This window comes from Thamnophis sirtalis, unplaced genomic scaffold (genome assembly GCF_051295495.1).
Source record: "Thamnophis sirtalis isolate CommonGarterSnake01/CBP01778 unplaced genomic scaffold, rThaSir2_p1.2 scaffold_8, whole genome shotgun sequence".
Lineage (NCBI taxonomy): Eukaryota > Metazoa > Chordata > Lepidosauria > Squamata > Natricidae > Thamnophis > Thamnophis sirtalis.
In genome coordinates this window covers 1505686-1522233 of record NW_028261388.1, presented here as the reverse complement: position 1 = coordinate 1522233, position 16548 = coordinate 1505686, and the positions used below count along the sequence as shown (strand labels likewise).

General features: G+C 45.7%; 1 protein-coding gene across 2 annotated transcripts in view; it reads right to left on the bottom strand.

The window, feature by feature from the left end:
* Positions 1-298: 298 nt before the first annotated feature.
* Positions 299-16548, bottom strand: part of PGM2L1 (phosphoglucomutase 2 like 1) — a 38802-nt gene continuing 22552 nt past the window's right edge. For both annotated transcript variants that reach the window (XM_087720946.1, XM_087720947.1), the window contains exons 8-14: positions 16418-16515; positions 13304-13484; positions 11315-11408; positions 9002-9131; positions 8409-8598; positions 6651-6784; positions 299-5722 (exon numbers count right to left, since the gene is read on the bottom strand). In XM_087720946.1, coding sequence (XP_087577072.1) covers positions 5620-5722; positions 6651-6784; positions 8409-8598; positions 9002-9131; positions 11315-11408; positions 13304-13484; positions 16418-16515 — 930 coding nt within the window. In that variant the 3' untranslated portion in view covers positions 299-5619. The remainder of the gene's footprint in view (positions 5723-6650; positions 6785-8408; positions 8599-9001; positions 9132-11314; positions 11409-13303; positions 13485-16417; positions 16516-16548) is intronic.

The window sequence follows — 16548 nt, the reverse complement described above, 5'->3', positions numbered from 1 at the left end:
TCTTCGGGTTTGTGCGCCGCCCTGAGTCCCTCCGGGAATAGGGCGGCATATAAATAAAATGAACCTTGAACCTTGAGGTCTTATTTTGGGGGAAACAGCGTATAGGATTTCCAGTACTGCTATGTAGAAATGCAAATTGAACTTTAAAAAGACCCATCAGCCACCCCTTTCCCTAGTTAAACCACAAAGCCACAACCTTTTGTGTGTGTTGTTGTTTTTCCTTTCCCACTTCTTCTGAATCTCTTGTCGTACAAAGTCCCCCCCCCACAAAAAAGAGAGAGAGCTCAGTGCACGCTGCCTCTATTAAGGTAACATTTTATTAACCGAACACTTTTAACCAAACCGACATCAAAATCCAGACACGAAAACACTTCTGACAGCAGGGAGGGAGAGGGAAGAAAGTGCAAAGTCTCGAGGCCACATCCACAGCGCAATTGTCGTCTCTTGGGTAAGGAAGCACGTGTGGAAATGGAAGGATGGCGGGGAGCTTCTCGGAGCTGAAGAGCAGGAAAGGGGAGGGGGGGGCGGAGGGGCCCATCGGACCCCCCCCCAAACAAAGCCAACCGGTTCCCCTGAATAAGACCCGCAACGCAGGAGACGCTCAAACGACAGGATCAATTGGGTGAGGAAGGAAACTTTAGGCCAACCTACTCCCACTTTTCCCCAAGCTCAAATAAATGAAGATTGATTCCAATGGAAGGATTCACACTTGTTCAGCGGAGGGGTGTGTGTGTGTGTGTGTGTCTACTCTGGACCATTTCTGCTCTTGCGTGCAAACTTTGCGTCCACTTATTTCTGGACATGTCATCTCCTCCGCTATTAAGTAGTGGAAAGTTACACACACCTCACTTGAGCTACTCAGAAGCGGGATTCGAGGTATGAGGTTCCACCACAGGGCGGAGGGGGTGGGGGTCCTTGACCCTGGGCCAGAGGTCAGGTGGCCCTGAAGAAGCTTCGCATGGCTTTGGTGTTTGGGTGAAGAAGCAAGGGCTCTGGGCACGAGGCCACGGGACTCGTCTCTTGCCGCTTCTCATGAAGGCCCCTTGGGGTCCGAGGCCCACAAGCTTCTGGTGGAAGCCCATCAAGGAATATGGAGATTATTCTCCGTCATCCAGGTCCTGGTTGTCCCAAAGGTGTTTTTTCAGGAGGCAACTTGGACTTTCTGGTTATTCTTTGAAGACGTTTCGTTTCTCCTCCAAGAAGCTCCTTGAATCTCAGAACGGAAGAAGCAAAATGCCTTCTGAGAAAAACCAGAAAGTCCGGTTGCCTCTTGAAAAAGCCCCTGTGGGACGATGAAGGAAGACCCATCTCTTGTACAAGAGTCAGTAGAGGACCTCTTGAGTGGGGTCTAACTTCTCCTTCTCTGGCCAAGAGAGGTCTTCGTTCTCAGAGGCTGAAACCCAGGTTTCAAGGCCAGCTCCACGCCTGGAATCTGGTCACCAGGCCTGGAGGGCAGGCGCCTATTCTCCAAGCTCTCAACAAGACCGACTCGATTCTTCAAAACCAGAGAACCACCCCGTGGGATCCCTGCCCAAAGATCTACCCAAACTCCAACCTCGGGTGTGAATGACCACCGTGGTCCTTACCTCAAGGAGGTTCTCTTGTGATTTGTGAAGCAGCAATGCTGCCTTCCTTAAGCCATGGAAACATACTCCACAGACAAGCTGCCTCTGGCTGCACCCTTGCGCCAATCCCAGCTGTGGTGTCCCTCTGAAGCCCCACAGCACCACCATGCACCGCACACACACATCAAACGGCTTCTTTGTTCAGGGGAGTCCAACCCCTCCCAAGGGTTTGGGGACAGCCTTGGTGCAGAGGCCAAAGGCGTGCGAGAGAATCTGGGTTGCCCACAGAGGTGGCAAAAGCCCCAGGGTCCCTTCGACGCGTCCCTCCGTGAGGTTGCCACACAGCCCCTCTCCGGCCACCACTAACAGGAGGAAAGGCACCAACCTTTCCAGTTGCCAACAGAGCACCAAAAGGATCTGTTTTTCACAAGGAAGAGCTGGGACTTTCCGTTTGGTTCCCCTGTCCCAAAAGAGAGCATCTGCCACCGACTTTACGGCAGAGTTGAGAGAAGGAAGACCGGTTAAGACATTGGTTTGCTTGCTGGACAAGAGGCCTTCCTGCCGCTTAAAGCGGAACAAAGCCCCCATTTTTGTATCTCTGTTTTTAAAGGGTGCATCTTCATCCCCTGTGGACCAGCAGGAAGCATGCAAGAGAATTTCGTGAGCTACAACAGGGGTGTGTCCAACCTTGGCAACTTCAAGACTTGTGGACCTCAACTCCCAGAATTCCCCAGCCAGCACGGCCGTGCCAAGGTTGGACACCTCTGAGCCGAAAACATTCCCTTATCAGCGCAAAACAAAAAGGAAAGAAAGTGTAGGCAAAACAAGTTGCAAAGGTTAAAAAAAAAAACAGACACAGTCAATTCTCATTGTATGAACACATAAAATGGAAGAGGCGTTTTTAAGTAAACCAAGACACATTTTCCTCGGCGTCTTACAAATAACGATTATCCTCCTCTTTTTAAGTTTTTGAAGCAAGGAATCAGGGACTCCCAAATGAAAGGCTGGCTGCTCTTCTAAGTCAGTGTTTTTCAACCTTGTCAACTTGAAGATGTCTGGACTTCAACTCCCAGAATTCCCCAGCCAGCATTCGCTGGCTGGGGAATTCTGGGAGTTGAAGTCCAGACATCTTCAAGTTGACAAGGTTGAGAAACGCTGTTCTAAGTTTCCCGGATAGCCAAAACGAGGGAGGAATAATATATTTTCCCAACATTATCTGACTGATTTTGAGGAGCAAGGTGCTTCAAACAAATATGTTACGCTGTTTTGTGGGGCACTTCCTTAAGAGCATCGACCACATTCTCTTCCTCGCCCACAAAAGGCATTATTATCTATTCCAGTGTGCTTCAATTATTCGAGATTCCTTATCTCTATTTATATGCACTGGGAAATTTTGATGGTTTTTTTTTTCTATTTGTGCTTAAATAAGTTCCCTATTATATAAACTTGGAAGTTTTAATCTTCTGTCCCGAGGAGACGTTTCTAAAGACCGCAGGCCAACTAAAAAGAAACAATTTTGTTTTTTTCCGTGTTTGTTCCAAAGCAAGGTTGTTCTTTGCCAAAATTAGAACAAAGTGCGGGGAAAAAAAAGTCTCAAAGCATTGTGTTCTCCTTCCTCTTGTTTTCTGACGGCATTTTAAATCAGGCTATAGATCTCAAGCAAGCGTATTTTATCCACAGTTTCCAGGAAAGGTTTCAACCACATAAATTAGGCTTCCTTCACTAGAATAGGAGCACTTGCAAATATACAGAAAACAAAAAGAAAAAACAACAGCGTATTTTTTTTTTTAAAAAAAAACAACATTTCTTAACAGTCACTCAAAAGTATAGAAAACCTGGAAGTACTTAAAGCTTTAAATAAAAGCGAAATAAATAAATAAATATTGCATGTAAATTGAAGACGAAATATATCAAGAATATCTATTGCACAGCTTCAAACTTTGGAAACGCCTGTAAAGCCCGTGGAGTGAATGACCTAGAGTTAACACTTCCCATATTTCAAAGAATAAATAATTTATCCCAGGAAGGCAATAAATCTGGCTCTAGGTTGTATCAATGGAAGCTTAAATCTGCTGTACAGAGAGTTCCTCAAAATCCCTGCAATGTGCTTTCCATGTGCAAAACGCTTTGCTTCGCTCCTGTGACTGCAGAAATTTTCATACAGTTACACAACAGCCCCCTGGGGCGTCCTTTAGACCCATTTTTTTCCATTTTCCTAAAATTAAATTAATCATCATTCTTGAGATTATCTTGCCTGGAAGCTAGAAATGAGAATGACAATGAATGCTGTGGAATCCATGTATAGATTCATTCCTACCACGTAGCCCTGGCAGCTGCATCGGACTTCTGTGCTTCCAATTTGACCTTACACCAAAGCTACACCCTCAGTTCTCTTCCAGGAAGAGGACTGGGAACATCCTGCGTGTTGTACTATCAAGAGGCTTTGTAGTTAAGTCCTCCATCGGACCTCTGCCACCTAGAAGGCCCGAGGTCTATGCAGCTACACGGAGGGAAGCAGCTGTGGGCTCAATGATCCATGCCAAAGATTCTGCCCTGCGGTGAGGCCAACCTTCCCACGTGTTCTCATTCTGCTTTCCATGGATGTCCCGGGCTACAGCTTAGCACAGTGGATGGAAAAATGCACCAAACTGGGTATATTCTATAATTTACCTAATGCATCTCCTTCATTTGGTATCCTGGAGAGAACCTGGACTTTAATTTACAGGCCTCCTAGCCAACGTGGCATTTGGAAATTGGGAAGAGGCAGGCCGATACACAATTGGATGCAGTTTTCCACCCTACTGCATTTTCCTAGGGTATCTTAGTCAAGACAAAATATCCCAAGGAGAATCCCTTTCCTTGAAAAATGTTACCTTCTGAACATCAAGATTGTCTTACAACTGTGATTCTCAACCCTGGCTGCTGGAAGAGGGGTGGACTTCAACTCCCAGAATTCCCCAGCCAGCACAGCTACCAATAGTTGAGGTCCACCCGTCTTCAAGCAGCCAAGGCTGAGAAACACTGGTCCACCATGTTTACCATCTGAAGTTCAACCTTGCAAGCCAGCATTTGTTAACATAAATACTTGGAGAGAGATGTAGCCTTCATCACAGCATCAATAAACCTCCTTTGTTCTGGCAAGTAATTAACAAGCTCTGCTTGCAGGTCTCTTCCAACCTCTACAGTTTAAATAGGACTGATTATTTTTGCAAATTAAGGGAGTCTCTGTGCATGATGAGACTCATGTGAAAATTTTTCTTTTTCATAAGCAGGGCGTTCAGAGGTGAATCTGACACTGCCCCTATCAGCTATTCTAAAATAGCTGATATTCTGTTCACCTGAGTCTAGCTCAACAACATGCAGAAGAACGCAGAATAGAGCAAAACCTCAGATGATTTAGCCCGTCTTGACTGGTTAACAGCTCAGTTGATGTCAAGAAGCAAAATTGTCAGAAGGGATGAAATTGCCACCCAGCCACACCATCTAAAGGAGATTGGAAAACAGCTGGAATTCCTAGGACTACTGAATGCCACAGCATGAGCTAGAAAACAAACAAACAAAAACCCCTGGAAAAATTAAGACTTGATAACACAGTAAAGATAATACCAATATTCTAGCTAACGATGTAGAAGCAGAACCTTTTTTTCCCCCCAGACTTCACACAATTATTCTTTTGCAATCTAGCTGTTTCCCAGCTCCGGAAGGATCTCTGTAGAGCACAGAATTTAGAGAGCTGATCTGTGCTGTGGGGAGGGGAAGGAGGGGAAATGATGCCAGAGACCCTCCCCCACAGGTTCTGACTCTCTTTGAGGGCATCTCTGGCCAGCTTCAAAGCAGTTTACTACTTGGTACACTAAGCTGACAAAATGTTACTGCTTCGGGACGCTGGCTAAGGGACACGGAGACCTCACACAGCAAACACTCACAGACACCTATGAAATGAATGCAAGGAGAGGAGGCTTTCCTCTTGGTTCCTGAATTCCGCAGGACACGGTGCAAGGAATAACGTCGACGACAGCCAAGGCCGGAGGGAGGGGAGGGGGGGTGGCGGCTGCTACACACAGCGCCAGGTGAGTTGGTTCTTGCTGGGCTCCAGAAAGTGCTCCACCAGGGCTCCGATGAGCTTCGTGAGGTCCTCTTCCAACAAGGTGACATCGCTAAAGAGCAAGGAAAACAAAGTTGGAAAGCCATCACCCATCCAAACCGGAAGGTTCGTTCTTAAAACCCCAAACCCACAGGCAACCCACGTGCGGCTCCTCGCCTCCAAAAGTCTTGGCTATCAAGTTAGGGGAGAGAGGGCTGCTGGCTGGACAACGGAAAAGAGTACAGGATATTCTCTTCAACAGAAGACAATGATTGTAGCTCAGGGTTGAACTGTGGGGTGCTTGGTGATCTCTGAGCCTGGCTGTGTTCTTGTAGACATTTTATTACCCAACCAGGTAACCTCAGCGGTGCTAGAAGGGAGTGGAGTTTGAGGGGCGGGGGGAGGAGGAGACCACAACAGGCTTCCCATCTGCCACTGCAGCAGAGCCATAACCTCCTTGTTGGGATACTGGGAAGCTGAGAGGGGAAAGGCAAAATACGCTGCCCTATGCATCCATAGAGGAAGCCCTTCCAAAATCAGAAATAACGGTTGTCCCTCTACAAGGAAGTCTAGAGTAGGAAACCAGAGAGCTCAGGACTTCTTTTATGGTAAAGCTAGAGAAACGTCTGAGTGGGCTTCCTCCCCCTCCCTCACTTTACTTTTATGTGAACCAGGGAAGGGTTTGTCTTAGTCACGTTACTTTCCCAGCCAAGGCTCAAGCCCCGTTTATCTGACCATTGCTTTGGGGGTGGAACTTCCTCCTGTCCTTCAAGGCCATTTCCCCTGTCCTCTACCCCACTCCCTCCAACTTGGCTTAAAGCCTCCCAGGAATCAGGCTTGGTTTACAGCAGGTGGGGTCCAAACTTGGGAACTTTTAAGACTTGTGGACTTCAACTCCCAGAATTCCCCAGCCAGCATGGCTGGTTGGGGTATTCTGGGAGTTGAAGTCCATAGGTTCCCAAGTTTGGATACCCCTGGTTCACAGGAAAGAGTTTCCCCACCTCTGCCCTGGCGGCGCACACATCTCAGCATAGTATTTGATCTTTGGTTCGGTTCCACTGGTCCGGAGAGTGGCCACGCAGCCATTTTGAAAGGTGAAGGTGATCATCTGGCTGTTTTTGCTCACGGGCAGCACCTGACACAACAGGAAAAGCACCAGAAATCACCACCTCTCTCTAAAAAAGGTATTCATCCTATCTTGGTCTGTGCAGAATCTGAACTGGGTGGGTTTTGAAGGAAGAACATTTTTATTTATTTGCATCCTGCCTTTATTGTTTTTTTTTTTACAAAAAAATTCAAGGTGGTGAATTATGTGTGTGGCCATCATACCTTCATCCTCCTATTTCCCCCACAACCACTTGGTGAGGTGAGTTGGACCCAGATGGCTTTCACCCTAAGACAGGACTCACCATCTCCTGGTGACTGGCCCAAAGTCAGCTTTCATGCCTAAGGCAGGACTAGAAGTCACTGTCTCCTGGTGATTGATCCAATGCCACACAACCAACTTAAAGCAGGACTAGAACTCACTGTCTCCTGGTGGTTGTCCCCAGGTCACCCAGCTGGCTTTCATGGCTAAGGTGGGACTAGAACTCACTGTCTCCTGGTCTTTAGGCTGGGGTGCTAAATCACTAGAACAAACTGGCCGTCCACTTCAATAGGATGCTTTTTGTGTATTCAAAGTGCAAGATGAGTTAGGGAAACTTCGGAGGCTTAACACTGGCTAGTAAGGTTTACAGGTAGTCCTCAACTAACTTAAGACCAGTGACTCAGCGACTTTCAAAGTTACAACAGAACTCTCTGCAGGTACTTAATGACCCAGATTTGAACTTCCAACTGTGAGGCTCCCGCTGTGGTCATGTGACCGCAATTCAGGTGCTCAGTGGCCAGCCTGCATTTACAGCTCTTTGCTGCAACCCATGGTCGCTTAATTAAGCGTTCGCTTAATGCCTGCCACAAAAAAAAAGGTCATAAAATCCACTTTACAACGATCAGGACTTACAACTGTAATGGGCAAGGCTCCATTACAGTCCAAACTCAAGGAGTAATTGTGCTCTGATTTAAGGAAATTGATACCAGTTTCTGTGGGCAGAGAATAAATCTGGAATTTTGTGATTTGCCAAAGAAATCTGGGATTTACATATATAGTTTTTGCAGCAGGACGATACGTGACTTGTGTGTTTCAAAGCAGGATATAAGCTCAGGCACATATCCCTCTGACTTGCAATGCAGGGGACCTCATCTTATGAACTCCATTGGGTCAATTTCCACTGCTCAGCAAGGCAGCTGTTAAGTGAGTCGCATCCAATTTTACAAGCTTTTTTGCCACCACTGGTAAGCAAATCACTGCTGTTCTTGAGTGGGCCATGCAGTCATTAAGCAAATGCAGCTTCTCTTATTGATTTTGCTTGTCGGAAGCCGGATGGGAAGGTCACAAATGGGGACCCCCAGGAGGCTGCGACCGTCACAAACACACGCAGGCTGACAAGCACCCTAATTTTAATCATGTGACCATGGGGAGCCTGCAATGGCCGTAAGTGAGAGGACTAAGTCCTTTTTTTCAACGCTGCTGTATCTTCAAAGGGTCGTTAAGGGGAAGACTACCTACATACAATGAATAGAACAGAAAGCATTTCTTTAGAGCATCCGTAAAAATGAAACACAGTTGTAAAAGACCTTTTTCCAAAGAAGCGAAATTTTCCAGAAAGAGCCAAAACTACAGAGCTTCAACCACTCTGAACCAAAAGGTGCAAACAACGTACCGATTTTTTCTTCAGCTGACTGCTGTCATAGCCAGTGGTGACGTCCCGGACGTGAAGAATTCCATACGTCCCACAAGAGGTCGGATAAGAGTCAGGCATATCGAAGTTTCGGAGCCGTTCAAACATCCTTTTGATTGTAGGGGGATCGTAACACAGGAAGTAGGAGGTTTTTGAAATGTGGTAGCCATACCTGTGAGAAGACATGGCAGAATTGGCTAAAAGGAAACATGTTGGATCTACCGTCTATGGAGATTCTCAGTCATCCAGGTCATGGGTGTCCCAAAGATGCCCACCCCACCAAAAGGACATTCTTCAGGTTTTTTCCTTTGAAAACATTTCGCTTGCTTTGAAAGTACAGTTGCCCTTTGGAAGAAAGCACCTTTGGGACTTTGGATCTATTCCAAGCTGGGTCTGTTCTGAAGCAGGGACAGCCAGGGGGCCAGAGAGGCATCCCCTCTAGGCAGAATCTCTGTGGCAGCTGCCAAAGAACAGCAGCGGGCCTGTCTGAACATCTGTTTCAGCTGCCGAATTTTAAAAAATGTTACCTCTGCTGCCCTTTGCACTTCTTGAATCCAGGACAGCCAAGGACTTACGTTTTATAGATCTCCGTCAGCTGATGGGCCAGCCTTTGGCCCTTGGTGTCCAGCCAGGCAGCCATTTCTGCCATGACCACGGCAGCGCTGACGCCATCTTTGTCCAGCACAGACGTGCCGCACATGAAGCCTGAGAACCAAACATATCCCGTTCAAAGGACAGCAGTTTATAGACAATAGCAGCACTCAAAGCTTCAAAAATCAAACCCTATAAATCAGTGTTTCTCAACCTTGGCAACTTGAAGACGTCTGGACTTCAACTCCCAGAATTCCCCAGCCAGCGAATGCTGGCTGGGGAATTCTGGGAGTTGAAGTCCAGACGTCTTCAAGTTGCCAAGGTTGAGAAACACTGCTATAAATAAGCAGTGGCTTTAAAAAAAAAAAGAGGGCTAGCAGAATTCTGGTATCATTTCCATGGTTTTCATTTTTACTGATTTTTATCAGCCATCCCAACTTGGTCAGTTAGAAAAAGAAAGACTCTCGGCCCTGTAGTTAGCCAAAAGTATACTTTACTAAGTTGGTTACAGAAGAAGCAAGGCTGGATTTGAGGCTTTTGCACCCAAAGTGTAGGGTTAACTTTTCCCTTGTTCTCCTCCACCCTCCACCACCACCACCGTTTATCAACCTAACAAATTGTTTGGGTAACATTCCATTTTTGCAGGCTGGATGGTTCTGCATTCCTTCGTGTGAGCTTGGAACAGCCAGTGGCTCTCATGGGATGGCAGGAAAGCAATAACCCTCAGACTTATATACTGCTTTCCAGTGCTTTCTAGCACTCACGAAGCGGTTTACAGAGTCAGCCTATTGGCCCCCAACAATCCTCATTTTACCTACCTCGGAAGGACGGAGTCAATCTTGAACCTGGTGAGATTCGATCTGCCAAATTGCAGGCAGCTGGCAGGCATAAGAAGTGGCCTGCAGGACTGCATTCTAACCACTGCGCCACCACGGCTCATGAAATGAAATGATGATTTCATTCCTCATGCTGACCCTCTCCTTATCCCACCCTCACCCCCTCAAAGGCATAGCCGTTTGGCAGTCCTGACAGATTTAATTGATCAGTCCAGAGTCATGTGCCAAGATGGGCGACTATAGAAACTGAATGAGTGAATAAATAAATAAATTATAAGCCTGCATTTCCATTCTTTCTGGCTGAGATGTCACTGTCATCCCAAACCAGGAATGAAACGAAGAGAGACAGACTTTCCCAATAGTTCTGCCAAGATGGAATAATTTTTAGATGAAACACATCCAAAGGTATCACTGAGCATTCATAAGAACATATTTATTGACTAAATAAATGAAAGGTTCTAGTTTGGGATTTAAAATACCAGGAGAAATTCCTTTAAGTTACCGTATTTTTCGGAGTATAAGATGCACCAAGGTTTTGAAGAGGCAATTTTTTAAAAAAGTAGGTAGGTAAATAGAGGGATAGAGAGAGAAATACAGTAGATAGGTAGGGGGAGAGAGTAGGTAGGTAGGTAGAGGGATAGAGATAGAGAGAAATACAGTAGGTAGGGAGGGAGAGACAATAGGTAGGTAGAGGGATAAAGATAGAGAGAAATGCAGTAGGGAGGGAGGGAGGGAGATACAATAGGTAGGGAGAGAGAGAGAAATACAGTAGGTAGGTAGGGAGAGAGAGTAGGTAGGTAAGTAAGTAGGTAGAGAGAGAAATACAGTAGGTAGGTAGGTAGGGAGAGAGAGTAGGTAGGTAGGTAGAGGGATAGAGATAGAGAGAAATATGGTAGGTAGGTAGGTAGGTAGGGAGAGAGAGTAGGTAGGTAGGTAGGTAGAGAGAAATACAGTAGGTAGGTAGGTAGGGAGTGTAGGTAGGTAAGTAGGTAGAGAGAGAAATACAGTAGGTAGGGAGAGAGAGCGAGTGAGTAGGTAGGTAGGTAGAGGGATAGAGAGAGAGAGAAACACAGTAAGTAGGTAGGGAGAGAGAGTAGGTAGGTAGGTAAATAGAGGGAGGGAGGGAGGGAGGGAGGGAGAGAGAGAGAGAGAGAGAGAGAGAGAGCACATAGCCTTACAGAGGCTTATAGAGTGCTGTGGGGGGGGAAGCATTTTTTTGCTCATTTCTGCCCTCCCCAGCCCCCAGCAGCTCTCTGAAAGCTTCCATAAGGGTATGCATGGTCATTTTGGTGAAGGGGCGGGGCTTCATGAGGCAAAAAAACCACTGTATTCTATGTATAAGACGCACCCAGATTTTCAGCCTCTTGTTGGAGGGAAAAGGTATGTCTTATACTCCGAAAACTATGGTATTTCCTCTGGATGAGGAAGACGCCGCATCCGGCCAAGGCTTCCCATGCTTACCAATGGATTCTTCGAAGGCAAAAAGGACTTCTTTGCCGCTGTCCACCAGATCTTTCACCCTGCTGCCGATCGATTTGAAGCCAGGGAGGGTCTCCTGAAATGAGACAAGGAGATGCTTCTTTCAGAAGAGCCGCATTGGTGGCTCACGCTCAGCTGTGAGCAGATTTCACCGAGGGATTCGGTCCACCAGACCTTGCCCAAAATTTCTGCTGCAAAAGCAAGACGGTTGTTAAGTGAACTTTGCCCCCCTTTGTGACTTTTCCTTGCTGGGGTTGTTAAAATGAATTCTGCAGTGGTTAAGTTAGTTAAGTGAATCTGGCTCCCCCCCCTTCTCAAAAGGTCACAAAAGAGGATCACGTGACCCCAGGACACGGCAACATTCGTAAATACACAAGACAGTTGCCAAGCGTCTGACTTTTGATCATGTGACCACAGGGATGCTGTAAGTGTAAAAAACAGCCATTAGTCACTTTTTTCAGCGTCATAACTTTGAATGGTCACAACACGGACTGTTTGTTATAAGTCCAGGACTACCTGAATTTATCAGATTTATATGCAACCTCAAACTCTGGAAATGTATATTTACTTGAGAGTAAATCCCACTGAGTTCAGCCAGGCCCCCTCCCGCCAAATAAACAGAGCCAGTCTTCGACTTACGACCACAATGGAATCCACAACTTATGTTAAGTGAGGCAGCTGTTTTTAAGTGAGTACGGCCCTCTTTTACGATCTTCCTTGCCACTGTTGATAAATGAATCTCGGTGCAGTTAGCAGTAGCAATAGCAGTTTAGACTTATATACCGCTTCATAGGGCTTTCAGCCCTCTCTAAGCGGTTTACAGAGTCAGCATATCGCCCCCAACAATCCGGGTCCTCATTTTACCCACCTCGGAAGGATGGAAGGCTGAGTCAACCCTGAGCCGGTGAGATTTGAACCACTGAACTGCAGATAACAGTCAGCTGAAGTAGCCTGCAGTGCTGCATTTAGCAATAGCAATAGCAGTTTAGACTTATATACCGCTTCATAGGGCGTTCAGCCCTCTCTAAGCGGTTTACAGAGTCAGCATATCGCCCCCAACAATCCGGGTCCTCATTTTACCCACCTCGGAAGGATGGAAGGCTGAGTCAACCCTGAGCCGGTGAGATTTGAACCACTGAACTGCAGATAACAGTCAGCTGAAGTAGCCTGCAGTGCTGCATTTAGCAATAGCAATAGCAGTTTAGACTTATATACCGCTTCATAGGGCTTTCAGCCCTCTCTAAGCGGTTTACAGAGTCAGCATATCGCCCCCAACAACAATCCGGATCCTCATTTCACCCACCTCGGAAGGATGGAAGGCTGAGTCAACCCTGAGCCGGTGAGATTTGAACAGCCGAACTGCAGAACTGCAGTCAGCTGAAGTAGCCTGCAGTGCTGCATTTAACCACAGCGCCACCTCGGCTCTTGTTAACTTAGTAACACGGTGGTTAAGTCAATCTGGCTTCCCCATTGACTTCGTTTGTCAGAAGGTCGCAAAAGGAAACAGCAACTGTCATAAATATGAGCCAGTTGCCAACCCTCTGATCATGTGACCATGGGTGAAAAACAGTCAGACACTCTTTTCAGTGCCGCTGTGACTTTGAACAGTCATTAAGCAAACGGTTGAAAGTTGAGGACTACCTATCTGCATACAAAACTGAACCTGTGTCGGAAACCTCTGGGGCTTGAGGGCCACAATCCATGGCAGCTGTGAGGACACTTGCTCATAGCACATGTGGCCAGTGCCTGCTCACAGGCAGACATTCTCCAGGCACCCCGGAAAAAAAAAGATGCTTGAAAAAAGCCTCTGCTTGGAACCAGCGTGGGAGGAAACCTGTGTTTGTAAGGATGGGAAGCGATCAGGACTGAGTGATCCTCTTCCTCCTCCTCAGAACATCTCAAGACTTCCTCCTGGAGGCCCGAGACCACCTGGAGCATGGCACCAAAAGGAGGCCTTCGCACAGCACTCACTTCAAAATTAAACCCTTCCTTGAGAGCGATGGCCCGCAGGATTTTGGAGGAGACAGTGGTGGCCAACATGTAAACTTTCTTCACGTCGGCTTCCTTGGGACAATTTTCCTTCCAACATTTGAACATCCACCAGCCAAACAAGGCGGCCAGCTCGTTGCCGGTGAAGACTTTCCAGCGGCCACTGAAGGGAAAAAAATGAGACAAGATTAAAGGCTTAATCAGGTTACGGGGTGGTCCTCGACTTAAGACCAGAATTTGTGCCTGAATTTCCATTGTTAAGGTCGTTAACAAGGCGGTTAAGTGAGCTGCGCCCGATTTATGACTTTTTCTGCCACGATTGTTAAGGGAATCACTGCAGGCATTAAGTGACTCACACGGTTGTTAAGCAAATTCAGCTTTCATTGGGTTTGTGTGCTGCAAGCATGTGACCGAGTTGTCAAGGGCCAAATTTTGATCACATAAGCTTGGGTGGCAGTTGTAAATCATTTTTTTCAGTTGAAAAGATGGTTGTGTGTTGAGGACCACCTGTTCTAAATTAAGCCATTTTCTGGAGCCACAGATGGCAATTTCTCAAGCGAGCTCTTCATAACATGTCACGAAACAACAAACAGGGTTAAAGTTAACCATGTTGTGCACCAACATCACGTGATCTAGTTTAAGAAACTGTATGAACAAAACCATTCTGGAACAAATGTTAAGAAGTTACTTTATAGCAACGGCTAGGAGGGCTCTTGACACTTGTCTAATGCAACAAAGGACAGCTAAAAATTCTTAAAGGATCACTAAGAATTTGGAGAGCTTAATGAAAACAAGCACTGTTGTATTAAAGGTAGAAATGGGTCCAAGACGTGTTCACAGCAAATTCCGGCATGTTAGTATTGGAAATGAGATTAAGAATAATCAGAACAAGGTGTACCGTATTCAACAAAGAATGTGTAAGTGCAGAAATAGAACTTAACGAACAAAGAAATGTTTGACAAATGAAGACCTGGAACAATAGTTGTACTGATTCCACCTGCACTGAGCCATAAAGCATGTCTGGTTTTGTTCCTTAGGCAGCCGATGTGATTTCAGTATGTATGTATGTATATATAAACAAGCATTATGGGATATACTGTAGAGCTTGTTTGACAAAGCTCATTAGCTCAAGCCTGCAGTACTGACAATCATGTTGCCAATCCAAATTTATCTGAATATTTATAATAAAATAATTAGATTATGAAACAATTATTAAAGTTTTAATTTATATTTTCTAAAGCACCAGAAGGCAGGACAAGAGGTAGCAAATGGAAACTCATCGAAGAGAAAAGCAATCTAGAACAAAGCAGATATTGTCTAACAGTGGGAACAATTAATCAGTGGAACAACTTTCCCCCAGAAGTTATGAATGCTCCAACACTGAAGGTTTTTAAGAAAAGACTAGACAGCCATTTGACTGAAATGGTACAGGGTCTCCTGCTTGAGTAAGGGGTTGCACTAGAACAGTGTTTTTCAACCACTGTGCCGCGGCACACTAGTGTGCCGTGACATAGTGTAAGGTGTGCCGTGGGAAAATTACTTTATATATAGTCAATATAGGCACAGAGTTCAAATTTTTTAACATTTTCTAATGGTGGTGTGCCTCGTGATTTTTTTCATGAAAAAAGTGTGCCATTGCACAAAAAAGGTTGAAAAACACTGCACTAGAAGACCTCCTCCAAGGGCCCTTCCAACTCTGTTATTCTGTTATCAATCAGATACTGGGGAATAAACATTGGAAAAGGGAGCCCTGGTGGCGCAGTGGTTGGAATAAAGTATTGCAAGAAAACTCCGCCCACAGCCAGGAGTTTGATCCTGACTAGCTCAAGGCTGACTCAGCCGTCCAGCCTTCTAAGGTTGGTAAAATGAGGACCTAGATTGTTGGGGACAAGATGCAAATAATGCTTACACTGCAAACCATCCAGAGAGTGCTGTAAAGCACTATGGGGCGGTATATAAGACTCAATGCTATTGCTATAATACATAATATGTAAAAAAAATTGTGTACGGACATCTGAAAATCTTTGTACACTAAGGTCTAAATAGCAATGTTGAGTTCACAGTTCTTCCCTCTGGGATAGGGACGAGGAAGGATGGCCCTTTAATGACTCATGGACTTCAACTCCCAGAATTCCTGAGCCAGCCATGGCTCAGAATTCCATGCTGGCTCAGGAATTCTGGGAGCTGAAGTCCACAAGTCATAACGGGGTGACGGTTCCCCACTCTAGGAAATCACACATAATCAGCCCCACCAAACTGGAAATAAGAAAACTCAAATTCATAAGATTAACACTGGTTAAAAGATTTTAAAAATTGTAACAGTATATTTTTGACAATGAACATTTTAAGAATTGGATAAAGATATTTCGGGGCAGGAAGCTTTCAATTCTCCAAATCTATATGCAGAATCAGAACTGGGAGGAAAAATCGTAACATTTACGTTCTTTTTCTTAAAATCTGAAATCTTTAAACACAGAATGCGCGTGGAAAATACGGCACTCTGTCTACCTATTAGAATTGCTAAAGGTTCTTAGTACAGTAGTATGACAATTGAGCCCAAAATTTATGTTGCTACGCGACAGTTGTTAAGTGAGTTTTGCCACATTTTACGACCTTTCTTGCCACAGTTGTTAAGTGAATTGTGCGGTCGTTAAGCAAATCTGGCTTCCCCATTGACTTTGCTGGTCCGAAGGTCACGAAAGGTGGTCACGTGACTCTGGGACACAGCAACCGTCATAAATATAAGCCAATTCCCAAGTATCTTAAGTGTGAAAATGGCCATAAGTCACTTTTTTTTATGAAGATGTAACTTAAAACAGTCACTAAACAAATGGCTGGGGTTGAAGTGAAGGACTATCTGTACTTGATTAATTGATTGATTGATTGATTGATTATAACATGTATTTGTCACTATAAGCTGCCCAGAGTCACTCTGTATAGTGAGACGGGTGGCATAGAAATTAAATAAATACATGTTACTTTCACAGAGGCTCACGGAGAGCAGCCCAGCCAGTTTCTCCTGAGGGGGGTTGACGGTCTTGACTCAGAAGAGGGAGTCATGGCAAGGCCAAGCCATAGGAACCCTCAGCCACTCACTTTTCCTGTTGTTCAGCCACCGCTAGCCTGTCCGCATCAGGGTCCGTAGCCACGACCACTCGCGCTCCCTCTTTCTCCGCCAGCCGCAAAGACAGTTCCTGGAAAAACATTCAGGGTCAACGTTCAAAAGA